Source organism: Amblyomma mixtum, chromosome 5, assembly GCF_055824585.1.
Source record: "Amblyomma mixtum isolate Tamu chromosome 5, ASM5582458v1, whole genome shotgun sequence".
In the NCBI taxonomy this organism is placed as follows: Eukaryota; Metazoa; Arthropoda; class Arachnida; order Ixodida; family Ixodidae; genus Amblyomma; species Amblyomma mixtum.
The window spans coordinates 37,659,123-37,674,424 of NC_143016.1; the positions used below are offsets into that span (position 1 = coordinate 37,659,123).

At 44.5% G+C, this 15,302-nt stretch overlaps 2 protein-coding genes across 3 annotated transcripts; both read left to right on the plus strand.

Annotated features, from left to right (window-relative positions):
• The first annotated feature begins 3,087 nt into the window (after positions 1–3,087).
• On the plus strand, positions 3,088–7,922 carry LOC149341816 (multiple myeloma tumor-associated protein 2 homolog). 2 transcript variants are annotated; one of them, XM_089544029.1, is made up of 6 exons: positions 3,088–3,419; positions 3,737–3,887; positions 4,315–4,363; positions 5,047–5,132; positions 6,149–6,280; positions 7,034–7,099. In XM_089544029.1, exons 1-6 carry the CDS (start codon positions 3,326–3,328, stop codon positions 7,065–7,067), a joined length of 546 nt encoding a protein of 181 aa, XP_089400155.1. In that variant the 5' UTR covers positions 3,088–3,325; the 3' UTR covers positions 7,068–7,099. The 2 variants fall into 2 exon arrangements, with proteins under 2 accessions (XP_089400155.1, XP_089400156.1); XM_089544030.1 differs by lacking the exon at positions 7,034–7,099 and adding an exon at positions 7,716–7,922 and having other exon boundaries at positions 3,284–3,419.
• A 494-nt stretch (positions 7,923–8,416) lies between these two features.
• Positions 8,417–14,452, plus strand: LOC149341817 (cytochrome c-like). The gene is made up of 3 exons (XM_089544032.1): positions 8,417–8,565; positions 12,621–12,807; positions 14,104–14,452. Exons 1-3 carry the CDS (start codon positions 8,440–8,442, stop codon positions 14,247–14,249), a joined length of 459 nt encoding a protein of 152 aa, XP_089400158.1. The 5' UTR covers positions 8,417–8,439; the 3' UTR covers positions 14,250–14,452.
• Positions 14,453–15,302: the final 850 nt, after the last annotated feature.

The following is a 15,302-nucleotide window of genomic DNA, read 5'->3' on the forward strand; positions in this document are numbered from 1 at the left end:
GCTTTGTTTACTCCCACTTTGAACACATCTTTTTTTAAATATAAATTTGGGGGATGTATTCATTACTTAGGCTAGTGTATTAGCGAAATTTATATATTTTGCCAACCAAAATAGCAGGTGCATTCACAGTGTGAGTACATCTCTTATGCTAGTAAATATGGCACCTAGTTGTGTGTGTTCATATCAAGGAGATGTCATTTTCCAGAGGTACAAATATACATCACTATGTTACACTGATTTTATCGATAATGATGTGTTTCGTTTTGGGAGAGTTTTCAATACTTCAGTGGCATCAACTTAAAAGACTCATTTGATGCCACCTTATTACTTCAATCTGATCTTTGGTTATGTGGAGTATGCTGAGTTTCAGCAAGTGCATTGCAGTACTCAAAAATTTTGACTGTGCAAGAACTTCTCAGTTGGGCCCTGACTATTGTGATGTACCAGTTTCTTAAAATGGTCCTGGGTCCACACTGGGCATGAGGTTATTGATGCACAGACTCCAAGAATGATTTTATAATATGATTTAATGAATGGATCTGGCTGGATGCCGCTTACGGGAAAATGCAGTAGGGCTCGTCCACGTCGGGGCTCAGTCAGCTTGTTGTGGCACGGCTCGACGAATGGCTGGATGTCCGCTGCGGCCGGGCTGGGGATTCTTCACGGCGGTGCAGCTCTCGTTCTCGACCAGGCGTTGGAGGAGCTGCCAGGCGTTGAAGCGTGCTGTGGAGGCCGAACGCGAGCGAAGGCTAGACCCCAGGCTCCCTGGTCCATGCGCCGCCCCGGTTTTCTGCCTTCCTCCGTCTCGTCCGCCCGCTCGAATTGTCCCTGTCTGCCCGTTCCTCCCATTGGCTCCCCCTTTTAAGCCTTTTCCGTCTTTCTTTCTTCCGCCTCCCCTTCGCCGTAGCCGCTGGCTGCTTCTCGCCGCCCCCGCGGCGCCGCCCGCTCGCCGCTTCCTTTGTTCACTCCGCGCAGATCTCCCTCCTCGTGACAGCGTCGAGCCCCCCTCTGTGGCGACACGACGCCAGGATGGCGCGGTTTGCCGCTTCCCGGGAAAGTCGCTGACCGGGTTCACTCCGCGCAGCTCTTCCCTGGAATCTTCGTGACAGGCTTAATCCCCACCGTAGGAGTCGTCGACGGCCATCTTATGCGCTGTGTGGCCTTGTCTCTCCGTGGCGACACGACGCCAGGATGGTGCGGTCGGCCGCTTCCAGGGAGTCACTGACCGGGTTTATGCGGGCACTGGTGTACGCTCACGAATCGTCACACTATGGTACTCTAAACGCTCGCAAAGTACTGCAACATTGACATTCACATTCTTGCAACGGAGTGCACCAGAAAAATGGGACAGGACAAGAGACAAAATCCTATCCATTTCGTTTCCCTTGTCCTTCACAGATCCACCGTACTGCGAGCATTCATGAAGTGGGCCACCTCACACCTCCTACATCCCACTGTTTACATTTTTGTTACAAACTGCCTCAAATTGTAGTTGCAATGCAGGAAATTAAATTAGGCCTAGCATAATTGTTTAAGGCATTTTTAAGGCTAAATGTTCCTGTAACATTGAATACTACGCATAACTAGATTTGTCTTTGTCAGCATGGTCACTATGCAATAAAAAAAATTTGTTTCATTCAGTGCAGATCTCTCTTCTGCCTGCGGTGTTGCAATTCGTGAACCCTGCTTCATCGGCTTTTGCAGATCCTCAGCCAGAAAAAAGACTGCACCAAACATATGATGGGGTCAAAGCAAATGTGCTGTAGGTTCTACCGACTGTTGCGGAAATAAACGCGCAGTAGAATGCTGCTTCTTAGCTAAACGGGTGAATTGTTCAGGCTGAAAGTTACCACAGAAATGACAGTTGGTTGGCAGAATTGTTTCATGCTACATTTGTTTGGGTTACTTGCCTGAATCGATCAAAAAAAAGTCGCATATTTGGATCGTCTGCGGCGACGCCGAAGAAAATCATGCCGTTCTGTCAGCCTGGTGGTGCCATCTCGTTTGTGCGCCATGGAGATTCGGCAGAGAGGGGTGTTTTGCGCGATGTTTGAAGACTCTCCTTCACCAATGACTTGAAATTTAGTGGAGTTTTGGCCAAACTACGTTTGTCTGAATTTAGCACTGTGAGTAATATGCATAAATTGCGGATAGGGAGTATTTGGCCTTTTTTGTGCAGTTTGCCTCTGGAAAATGAAGGTGAATGACAATGGTTGAAATGAAAAGCATTAGTCTCCAATAATTTGTGTTGGCATCATAGGCCTCATGCAGCATCATAGCAGACTGCACAGAGAAATTGCTTGCAACTGTGCTGCACTCATGCATGAGGCCTAAGGAGGTAGTGTAAAGCAGCAGGTTGTCCTAGTAGGTGAATGGTAAGTGAATGAAGTTTCTCAGTTCTGGGTGAATACTTGTAGACGACTACCTGTTGCATTTTCCAATTTCCCTCTGGCTTTCCTTTTTGTTTACAAATTATAGCATCTTTTCCTTTTAAGAAGGCTTCCCCCCCCCCCCCTTTGCTGAGACATAGACCGGCCCTGTATTATAGCAGCAAAGCACGTTCCCCGAAAACTGCAGTCAACTGTACAAGGATACATCGTGAGTGGACCCTAGACGCAAGCTCACTGATGCAGCGAAATTTCAGACTCTTACACTGCTGGTAAAGCGAGCCGAGGGGTGTTTTCGCTAGTTGGTTTGTGATAACGCCGAACCGCATAGCTTTTATTTGTATGTGGAAACTCGCTCGAGGCAGCATTGTTTACTACTACACCAGCTTCACGAGCTAGGTGCACGGCAATGCCAAAGACGAAAGTAGCTTTGAGCAGACGACGTGTTGCTAAACGGCGTTGCTTGCTGAAAGACTGTTACTTGTGCTACTTTCGGCCGATGAAAGTTCTAGCGAAACAAAGACGTGTAAAATAAAAAAAAACTTCTGGAGAGTTGAATTTGTGCGTTGGCATATGCGAATTTCGATTAAACTTGGCAGATCTGTTTCGTGTCTGAGCCTTATTGCAGGACTGTTGCGAAAACGATAGGCCATTGGTAGGCGCTAGGGGCGCTAGGGAGTCAAGCGCCAAGCTTTTCAAGCTGTCAAGCCCGGTCAAGCCTATCCAGTAGATGACGGCGGTAGTGGTGTTTGTGCGCGAAACTGTCATGCAATTGCGTTTGCGTTTTTTGCTATCGATTTTCATGTGCTGCTGAGACTGTACGTTATTGCAGTTAGCTTATGTACTACGTCTTTCAAAAGACGAGAAGGGCTGTGATCGTTCATTACGTCTGAGGAGACCAAACGCAAAGAGCGAAAGTTGTCAAAGGTATCGAGAGGATGTTTCATCCCGTCCGTGGCGGTACTCGGGGTGGTGCCGACCAGTTCAATTGGGAAGACGTCAAAGACGACAAGTACCGAGAGAACTACCTAGGTGAGTTTTAGAGCAGTACTGATTTCACATATTTAGTTGCCTTTCGTTCGCTGCCCGGCGCAGTGTTTCTCCACCGGCTAGAATGCAAGAACAGTCATTTTGTGTTGTCGCATTCGGCACAAATCATTTAATAACGTCATCTTCTGCTTGTTCGCTCACTATATAACCTGAAGCGCTGGTTTCTGTAACGCGGCAAGCGTTAAAGTGAAGTGGTGACTGCTGGAGCTTAATCTTCAAATTTGTGCGTAGAGAACTCATCGGTACATTGTTTGTCAACCTAATTCTCATCCTCGTGGTGGTGTCCACTCCATGAACAGGGCATTCTCTCCGGGCGCCTGTTGGTCGATGGCAGAAAGGCAAGGACCTGACGTGGTATGCCAAGGAGAAGGCACAGGCTGCGGCGACGTCAAGAGAAAGTGAGATCGCTGCTGCCAAGAAGGCAGAAGAAGAAGCCATGCTGGCGGCATTGTGAGTGGGTCATGACGGTCACCGTTATAGTACAGGACTTCGACGGAATCTACGGCACAGAGCATTTTGAGAGGTTTTTTTCATGAGTATATTGTAGGAAATATCTGTAATTGTTTCTAGTTGGGTGCGTGCATAAGCAGAAAATTAAATTTCAGCCATACCATTTACATTACACCATGCATTACATCTACCATGTGTTTGCATTGTAGATTTGTGCAAATACATAGCTTCAGATTTGCATTTTTTTCTAATAAACATGCTGTCTTAGGGGTGTCATTTTGAACTCCAACTGAGAAATGGAGTTTGCATCTGACATTAGTCTTCAAAAGAGCTAATGAAATGTAGTTTCACTGGTATTTCCCATGCATGTTTTTAAAGAATTTGATTGGCTTGCTGTCTGTGTAATCTGTGGATTTTTATGCTACAGGGGTTTTGCTACACCAGCCAAGCCAACACACCAGCCACTAACAAAAGCGGTGAGAGCAGTTTGTCCTTTCTTATCGATTAATCTTTGGGGCAAGGGTAATTAGCACTCCACTTGTGATTTTTGAAGACATTGCTTAGAAGCTTTTCAGCCTTAAAAAGTAGTATCATACATAAAGGATGTGGCTTAACTTAAGGTGGGGTGAAACTTCGAAAAAAGCCACTGCGGTGGCTCAGTGGTTATGGCGCTCGGTTGCTGACCCCGAAAGACGTGGGTTCGATCCTGGCCACGGCGGTCGAATTTCAATGGAGGCGAAGTTCTAGGGGCCCATGTTTCATGTGATGTTCATGCACATTAAAGAACCCGCGTCGTTGAAATTTCCGGAGCTCCTTACTACGGCGTCCCTCATAGCCTGAGTCGCTTGCTAATGCAGTTAATTAGTTTGCTAATGCAAATTTTGCAGTATGTGTGAATTGGTCATTTAGCTTCGTGAAATTCATACGTAGACTCTTATAGGCACCATAATACCAATAGACACACTCTGCACCATAGTATGCAAGCCTGCAGAGGTGCCTCAGGATATATTCTAATTTTTGGCCGAATCATTGTAATGTGTTAAATTGCAATGCTGCAGAGCTGAAAAGGTTGCCTCATCTAAGACAAAAAGAAAACAGGGCAGGTTTGCATTTGCTGTTGTGCAGCTGTGCACTTTATGCTTAAGTTTGGTTTTTGCAGGAGGTCACAGAGTCTCTGCGCAGGGGCGATGGCAGCAGGGATGACGTGGAGACTGACCGAGTCTCAGGGGTGGGCACCAGTGCAAGGTACACTTTCTGGAGCTTGTGTTTCTGAAATTCTGCACAAGCTCTCCCATGCAATGAAATTATTGTGTCTTGCTGCAATGGCCCGAGACTGGAATACGGGATATTCAAAATTCCGCAAGGGCGCTTTCCCGCCTAACAAAGTTGCCCCAAACAAGATGGCTGACCATGCATTTCCAGCTGAAACAGAGCAAGAAAGACTAGTTTTTTGTTTGATTCTTCCAAGATACGTTTCTTACATTCTATCCACACCTTTAGCGCCTGTCCTGCAGCCCACGTAGTTTCTTTATAGTGAAGTCGGCCATCTTGTTTTAGGCAACATAGTTATGTGGGAAAGCGCATTTGAGGAATTTTGAATATCCCCTATTATCTGTTTACTTACTGTTGACCGTACCTACTCGAAGAGGTATGTAGCTAACCAATTAGAAGCTCGGGTGGGTTGGTGACAATTCATTTTAAAACAGCGCGAAAAAGACGCAGACACAGGGAAGAGACACGCACACGAGTGCTGACTTACAACTGGTGATTTATTGTAAAGAAGCTCACTTTTATAAGATTGTGCAAAAGACAAGAAAACAGAGAAAAGCACAAAAGAGAGAGGGAAATGTGGAGTAATCAAAGAAAGCTTATCGTCTCTTGGCAGATAGAAACAGTATTTCTTTGTCGGATGAAAGCACTGATGGCGCACTGACACAAGTGTCCTTATTTGATAAACGCTCGTGTGTACGTCTCTTCCCTGCATCCCTGTCTTTTTTGTGCTGTTTTAAAATGACATATATTACTAAGTAAGACTATAACATAGGTGCTTGTATTACTTTTTTTTTTCTAGTTACGAATGGTACATATTGATTCTTATGCAGTGGCACTGAAGACTGGAAATATGGGCTTTAATGTGTCTTTCTGCTTCCTTGGAATTTGTAACAGTGCTTTCATAATTTGTTGGCTGAGTCAGATCTGTTCTCCTGCCAAATTTTTTTCTGGGCGCTGCTTTATGATCTGTTGTAAATAATGTCATGCAGGGGGGACTTCTGCACTCGTGGGAAGCGGCCAGCCGAAGGTGTGGAGTTTATTTCTCCTGCTGCTTCTGCCCAAGATGACCGCCGAAAGGAGAGGGAGGGAAACTCCAGCAAAAAGCACAAAACCGAACACAAGTCAGTGTACAGCACCCAGCAGCGCATGTTGCCGCGTTACAAGAAAATCTGTTTATCTGTGTGGTAGCGAGCAGGCAGTTGCTGTGTATAATACAGTAGGATGTCCTTTTGTTTACACATGTTGATTTGTGCTTCTTAAAGCTCGATATATGCCTCGGAGACAGTCATTGCAGCTTATTTTTGCGCTTGTGAGGGTACACCTCTGCAGTGACCTAGGCTGCTTATTTTTTTCTTCTCATTGCACATGTAGCAGACTGAGGATACGAAGGTTAGCATTAATGGTTTGGACAGTGCCTGTACTGCTGGGGTGGGCGTCCTTTTTTTAGGACAGGCAAATATTCTTTCCAGGCTTTCAGTGCAGGTTTTTCTTTCTTTTCAGTGCTCATATATCTTGACAAGAGAAATGAATCCTTTAACATTTTGTTCTGGGAAACGCACTGCAAAAAAAGGCAACAAAAGCAGTGAGGGGATATTTAAAACTTTTATTTCCGGTATTAAAACTCTGGCCATGGCCCGGCGAAGATGCAATTGTTGTGAAGACTGTGCACTTGAATAATTTCTCGACAGACACTGCGTTTTGGGCTTGGCGGTAATCTGTATTAACCCCCTAGCAGACTTATACTAGCTAGGCTCGTCATAAGCTAACTGTCATTTCTGGCGCATGATGAGTCATGTGTCGTGTCATGTGTTTTCTTGCACAGTGTGTCCATTTTAAGGTGAGTAGAGCTTATACAAACCATTTTTTTTTTTCAGTTTGCTGACAGGTGGCAGCACGGGTACTAAATGACCAGTTTTGTACATTAAAAAAAAAAAATAAAATAAAAATTTGTCTTTTGGGGGGCCCCTAAAGCATTTGACCACTAACAGAAAGCAGTGTGAAACCCAGGTCAAAGAAAAACAACAGGTACGAGCGCTGATTTATGGCAGCTTTTATTTTTAGGCTTGAAAAATAACATAAGCTTGGGGGGCAGAATCTTCACACTGATCTTTCAGGTATATGCTTCGTCTTGTGGAATGACAAGGAGCACCTCGTGAATTTTAGAGCAATGGATGCGCTGTATCTGCTTTTAATCATCTTGTTGAAGGCAGGAGAGCAGCCACATGTGCTGTAATGCAGGATCAAATTCCTGCCAGTTGGGGCTTGCACACTTGTGGTTGTGGGAGTGTGAGTGAGTGAAACACTCAGCAAGTTCTTGTCTACTTACATAACACTTGTTTATACTGTGCCTGACTCAAAATGACGGGGTTTTTTTCATCATTTGTGTCCTTTATGAATTACGGTTCTTTAACTGAAGATTTTGCGCCCTTCATGTTGGCTTGCACAAGCCTCTAATGAAGTCTTTGTTACGCTTCCAGTTTGTTTAGTTGTCATAAATGTTGTATGAATTCTTTATATACTTGAGTTACCATCTGTTGTTTATGCTTTATTTTGCAGAAAAGAAAAGAAATCCAAGAAACACAAGAAAGAAAAGGAGAGAGAGAAGCACAAGCATCACAGCCGACGGTCACCGAGCTAATGCCGTCCATATGCAAGTGCGAGCTGCATGTTATCGTGTTAATTCATTGGCAGTATCATTTTGTGTGGAGCTGCCATAAAAATTGCATCTTCCCCAGGCCATGGCGAGAGTTTTAATACCGCAAATAAAAGTTTTAAATATCACCTCATTGTTTTCATCGCCTTTTTTTTTTTTTTTTTTTTGCGGTGCGTTTAAGAATCAAAAACACAAGAAAGAAGAGCAGAAAAAGAAGCACAAGCACCACAGCTGACGGTCACCGAGATAATGCTGTGCGTATCCAACTGCGAGCTGCACGTTATCCAACTGAATTCGTTGTCAGTATCAACTTGCGCGGTACTGCCGCAAGTTGCACGGCGTAGAACGATTTCTATTTTTTTTTTTTTAATACCATCTCCGCCATGGCCAGAATTTTCGTGCCTGAAATGAACGCGTGGAGGAAGGAAACCTCCATGAATAAACGGTTAATCATCCGCTCATGGTTTTCGTCGCCTTTTTGCGTTTAGCAGCGAAAAACCCTCGTTTATCAGTCTGTGGTTGCATCATGCGCAGCAATAAAGATGTCGATCGACGGGCGTCATCCGCCTGCGTCATTTTTGCGTCATTGCGTGGCGTAGCAGACGATACGCCTCTAGTTATCCGCGCATGCGTGGCCGTGGAAAACGCATGCGCAGTACACGCAAGTGCGGCGTGGCTTTCTCAGCCGGCACTTCGTGGGTCACCTTCTTTGCAGAACTACCGGCGGTAGCGGCAGCGTGTGAACGTTGTGAGGTGAGCTCCTGGTCAGCTGACCGGGCCACTGTTGGTTTTATTTCTCTTTTATTTCACTAACAATTAATAGTTGTCCTATCCTAGTCAACGACGCTCGCTTCTGCTAAATGGCTGATACAAAATCGTCTGCTTTTCATTTCGGTTCCTGAAGGTCAGTGATAGGCCTAACGAATGAATGAAAAATGTGCTTCCTGGAAGATCGTCTTGCATCATATTATATCGCAACACTGCTGCGTTTTACCGATACTGTTACCGGTCTTGAGATGTCCCGGCCAATGCATCCGTGGCGCATGAGCTGCGCAGCCGCGTGCAGGCTTCGTCTGTTTATGCATGCATCTTTTTTTGTCGCTAGTTGGCACGCAAGGTGACCGTGTCAGGGATGTGCCCGTAGGAATCGGGTCGCGTTCCGTCCTCGTCGACCTTTCTCTAGAACTGCGAGCTTAAATGACGTGGCGTCAAAATGTGATTTCTTCAGCATGTTTCGTCTCTTTCTAATTAGTTTGGTTCGTTTTGCTACATATTGTAATTAACCACCTGGGATGTGCATTGATGCTTATTGGGCGCTTTTTTCTGCTGGGATCGTTTTTTTTTTTTGCTTTATTTAAAGGAGTTTTTCGGTTACTGTTAATTAGTAAAGGACAACGTACTCAGGGGCGTACTCGGAACCTGCGCACGAGAACTCTCCGGGCTCTTCTGCCGGAAGTGGCTTCTCCACAGTGCTCCTCTGCATTATTGCACTGAGGTGGAGCATCTTTGCTTACTAAACGGATGCATTGAATAAAGCACTGCTCACTTTAATTACTAGCGTTCCTTTTTACGCGGCGCTTTAGGACGTTTGAGTAAAAGCACCAAAATGGCAGCGTGTAGGGCGGTGTATGCGGTGATAAGTCGCAGGGCTGTACTTCTTTCAAGATCTCTAGCGCATAGAGCAAAAATAAGGATTATATCGACCTTGTCGCCTTGGTATCTGTGACAGTGGGTGACCTTTGAAAAGATGTCTTTGGTAGTATGAAGGCAAGCTTTTAGACACGAATTCTATGCTAGCAGTGCGCCTATTCACTTATGTGGAACACCAAGTTTTATGAAACTTGCTCTATGTAGCTATGTTCAGAAGCCTTATAAATGTCATTGTAAATGCACTTACACTGATATAAAAAGTTCAATATTTCAAATGCAACATCCTGGATGATGCAATATATGCTGTAAGATAATTCAAACCACAGTTGTTTGATACTTCAAGTCAGCAGGTTTCAGTTTAACACCCTGCTGGGGTCTTCATCTTGCTCTTATTCTTAATTCTTGTTTATCGTTTGGCTGAATTGTTAACTTCTCAAAGTTAGTTGGTCTCTTGTTAATGGTTTTCTAGTCTGGTAAAGAACCATCTTGTGTGCAGAAAAATTGCAGGCGTTCGTTGCTAGCGTGGCTGATCAGGAATACAACACAGTGCAACTTTAATAAAAGGTCAAATCACGGTGCAAGAGTATATTTAGGTGCTGACACTGCGCCCGACAGCACAACCAGATCTTGTTCACTGCTCCTTGCGCTTCTCTCGAACGTGGACAGGTGGTGCCGTACAATGGGGGCTTATCTAGTCGCTGAGGTGAGGTGGCCTTAATGCAGGAGTTGCACGATTGTTCAGTGCCGCGGCGTGTACGTGCACATTAACTGCGGCAGGGGACAGAAAGTTTGAAACTGCTGCCGACACCGGGTAATTTTGGCCAACTTCATGTTTTACTTGCTGGGACTGCATAAATGGGTGGAACAGCAGCGACGACGCTTCCCTGCGATCCTTCAGAGCTCGTTATCAAAATGCTTTCACTGCAAAGTTTTTTCATTCATCCACACAAGTGCAGAGAGCATAGTTAAATATACTGAGTCTTAAATATAAAAGGTCGACCTCAACGCGCATGCTCCCACATTTGGGCCAAAAAGCCTACGCGTACATTTAGATATTGCTTCACCAGTCTAATGTGTCAGCGCTGTGAGATGATACCCGCCGTGTAGGGACCATGGTTAACTTCGGCCAACTGGGGTTCAATGTGCACAGAAACCTCAAGGGCGTTTCCACATTTCGCCCGCGTCAGAAATATTGCCTCCGTAACCAGGAGTAGAACCCGTTCTCTTGTGGTGCGTTGCTTAACGCCTCTATCACTATACAAATGAGCACAGGGACCGAAATGACGTTTTAATGGCTAGCACAGTGCACTTTTAGCTACACAACGCGAAAAGGGTCAGTGCGAGTTCCCCTGGCACTCCTCCTGCCAAGGTCATCTTTTACACGTACACCGACTATGCTGGGCTGAAGGGACTCTAAACGTAGCTCTAAACTGGAACTGGCGGATGTCAGTTCAGAATAATTGTAGTTGGCATGGTTAAGCGACTTGTTGACCTCAGTAACGTTGGGCCAAGAAATTCTCCATTGATTGTTCTAGGGTCCGGCAAATGATGCAGCTGCATATTTGTTATAAATGCAGTGGTGCTCCAGCTGCTCCATTTGCTCCATTTTGATACATTTACATTTTGCTGCACCAGTCTGCTCCAAAAGTGACAAATTGATCAATATTGCGCCTTAGCTGCTCCAAAAAGAAGATACGGTCGCGGGAAAGCAACTATATTGAGCCATTCAGGATTTCGGTTGACAACCTACTAAAATTTTTTCGCAGTTGGCAACCTAGGGCGTTGGTGGGCTGCCTTGTGGTAGAATTTAGCAGCCAGTTTTTATGGAGGAAGGAAAGAACTCGGGAGAGGCTGTTACTTCACATTTTTTGAAGCCGGCTCCCATAGGGAAAAAAACTGAGCAGGGAGCGTCCGGTGAAGCCTAGTCATAAAGACCATCGCCGCCCCCATTGAAGCGCGTGATTTCAGACCTTCATGTAGTAAAGGTGTTGCGGGAGTTGACCTTGATGTAACGAACTGGCTACGCCCTCTCTCTGTTAGTGCTGAGCCACTCAAAATTTGTTAGAACCACGCGAAAGTTCCGTGACGATAAAGCACGAACTGACATGAGAGGAATGCCGATCGCATCGAGCCGCTGCAGTTGGCGCAACGCGCCGTGCTCCAGCGCCGTTGGCGCATCTCCGGCTCTTTCTCTTTTGGAACGTCATACCACATGGCGTTACAACTGTTCATGCTCAAAAGCAGCGAAAAATGATAGGGCATAGCAAAAAAGAGAAGACATGAGCAGTGCGCGGCCATCACTGCCGCGTGGTTGTAAAGAAAAATGTAAAGAAAAATCTCAGACTTTTTAAAAATTTCGTTATGACCACGTTTAACTGTAGAACCAACATGAAAAAAGAATGATTCTAGTAAACGTGTTCTCTGGACTTTTAGTCAAGCACGCTTGGTTGAACTTGCGTGCAAGGCAGTGTGAGCATTAATAAAATATTTTCTCTGTTTTTGTGATTGTTTTTTTCCTAGCTACGCAAGGCTGAACCTTATCTCGTTAGGAACAAACTCTCTGTGACTCCTTTATTCCGTTCATGCTGTTCCCATGTTGCTCCAGGGTTATCGTTCTGATACAAATGTGCTCCAGAATGGATATTTTTCTGCTCCAAAAATTGCTCCAGAACTTGAAATGGCTGGAGCACCACTGTAAATGTTATCGGCATGTCTTACCATATTTTGTAGCACCAAATGTACAGCGGGTGGAAACTGGAGGCACAACTGGTGCTTCATAAGAGTATGCTTGATCACGTAACCCCTCTCGGCTCTTGTCATTTAGGTTTACCCGTCTCCCCAGCATAGGTGAATTGTCACTGTTCTGTTTCATGTCTGCTATGCGAGTAATCTGTTGACAGAAGTGTATTACTTCGCTGATTATCACTGCTCTGCCTTTCACTCTGCTAAGCCTTGATGATTGATGGGTGTTTTAGCATTGATAGTGTTGCACACATACTGGGTAATGGAGCATAAGTCCTTATAGGTTTAGTCGGCTGGCTAAACATCGTATTGATCATTGACTGTCAGCAAGGACTGTCTCAGCAAGCGGTGCTTTCATTGTTTATATTGGTGAGGTGCAGTGTGGTTTAGGGGTTTTGTGCATTGGTTTCTTTCAGGCCATGGGTGACGTCCCTAAGGGTGACCCTGAGAAGGGCAAGAAGATATTTGTGCAGCGGTGTGCTCAGTGCCACACAGTAGAAGCTGGTGGCAAGCACAAGACAGGCCCGAACCTCCATGGCCTGATTGGACGCAAAACAGGCCAGGCACCAGGATACAGTTATACAGATGCCAACAAGAGCAAAGGTGACTGTCTTCACTACCCTAACAAATACTTGTGTGTCACATTCTAGCTAAACACTTGTATATGGTGACTAAACAATGTGCATGTTATTAGCAAGGCAAAATTCTTGGCAATCCCAAGGTTAAAAACTGTAACCGCTGGGGGAGGGGGGGGGGGGGGGGGGGGGGGGGGGGGGGGGGGGGGGGGGCACTTAATGAGAAGTGGGTTCATGTGAAACAGTTGCTTATTTTTTATAACATCAGTAACTGGCAATTTTTTTGCATTATGAACGATAGGAATTGGAGAAAAATGCTGTCAGTCTGCTTGGCAGTCTTATGATTTGCTTCGAACAAAATGTAAAGCTACATTAAAAGTGATTATCAATGAGCACTTAGAGCCACCACATTCACATATTTATATAGTCTCTAGATTTTTTGTACTTCACTGTAGCTTCACTCTGTTTTTCTGTGTGTGCCTTGAAATAGTGCTTTGTATTCCTTCTCATAATAACCAGCTGTGCTCACTTGCAGCCAAACTAAGTCCCAGGCAATAACTAGGTCGTAAGATTTTCGTTGTCTCCCCTTATTCAAGCATTTGTTTTTCTGTACAGTAGTGCAGAGATGGGTGCACATATCTTTTTATCTTCAATTATTTTTACCTGCAGAACCCTCGTTAGACAAAGTTCAGGCAGCAACATGCAATCGCCTACAAACAAACTCGTATCCGGACCCTGTTGCTTGCAGCCATTACTATCCGGGGCAGTACACTGATAGGTGATAGGTGTAATGTAAGGACAGGGCTGATCTCAACCATATGATATGGGGATGCCCATAGGCTCCACCTGAAGGTTGTAATATTAGGACGCTAGAACGGTGGAAAACCCAACTACTCAGCTCTGACCCAGAGACTCAACTCGTGTCACTGGCCAAAGACTTCGTTGGGATCCAAGAACTCTTAGGCGTCGTCTAGGCGGGAGGTCTAAAGCCCTGCGTGTATCTGTTGTACATTGAAGTTATTCCATCTATCTCGATTATCTGGTTACTCACACTTTGTTAATTCCATGTTTTTTATTTGAATTGATTTTTATTTTCTAGATTGGTTACATATGAATATGTGAGTTAATTATTAGAGGAGGAGGTCCCAAGATGCGCAATAGTTTTCAGGGACTATTTTAAGTTTAAGGTTCTTTGTAGGTGGAATGATGTGAATTTAAAAAAAATCTCTGTGTTTAGTTCCTACATTGTGTTTGTTTAGATGCAAATACATGCAAGGGTGATTGCTACAAAATGAAGGGATCATCTTAAACCTTTGTCTTTCAGGGATCACCTGGAACAAGGACACGCTGTTTATATACTTGGAAGACCCTAAGAAGTACATTCCAGGCACCAAAATGGTTTTCGCTGGTCTTAAGAAGGTACAGGATCGAGGGGACCTGATTGCCTATCTGGAGCAGTCCACGAAATAGATGCAGCAAGTAGAGAACCCCGGTGACAAGCTCAGGCCACTGCCTCCTCTGCTTCAACCATTGCCATACCCAAGAGTAAATTATCACCATTTTCCATGCGCTTCAGGGGCAGTGGCTTGCTTGCTGCAGATACAACTTAGGTGCACTTGGCGGGGTCACTCCGCCCTTACAGGAATAAATGTTTGAAGTTATACCGCTGTTAATGATGCATGCGTCTTGTTATCTAATTCATTCATTTTTGCTCAGCACTACACTCTGCTATTTAGAAAGCTCACATATCACCGAATCAGCGATGCAATTTTGAAATCTATGGAAGTTCCAAATTATTGTTTCATACTGATCTAAGCCATGAGAATAGGAGAGGACGCTTAAGCTCCGTCATAAGGGCATGACGAGATTGTGTAGTTGGTTGGGCTTCCCATTCTGAGCAGTTTGACACCTTTGAACACATTTCTCATTTTTTTTTTTTCCAATTGTTTCAAATATTTGATCAGTTACACACTGTAAATTTTCTTAATTAGCATCATCAAGCTTTGGCTTTTCGTTCCGAGCATTTTGATACCTTTTAACCCCCTTTTTTGTTTGTTTTTTTTGTCATTTGTCAATTAATCACAAAGATTTCATTAACTTATCACTGCCTATCATACACCAATCTGTCATCAATCACTAAAATCACAAAGTACCATGATACGATTTTTTTTTACGCAGACCCCGATTATTTCAAACACATGGTACCTACTGCGCCGGCGTCTTTTCGGCTGAGCGAGGTGTATACGTTCTCACGTGAAAGTTCAGTTATGGGACTAGTGTTACTGCTTTAATTCAGCATTTGACAGAGACCTGCTATTGAAAGACTGTGCACTTTTTATACGACTTCTAGGCTGACTCTATTATTTTTTGATGAATTTTGTTTAAAAATTTTTTGCATGTTGGTAATGCTTTCAAACTTAAGTGCATAAAATTTCAGCATTATATTTGAACTTTTTTTTTTTTACAAATTTTCTTTTCTACACCTTCTGTAACACCTGCACACTTGACAAGATGTGGTAGAAG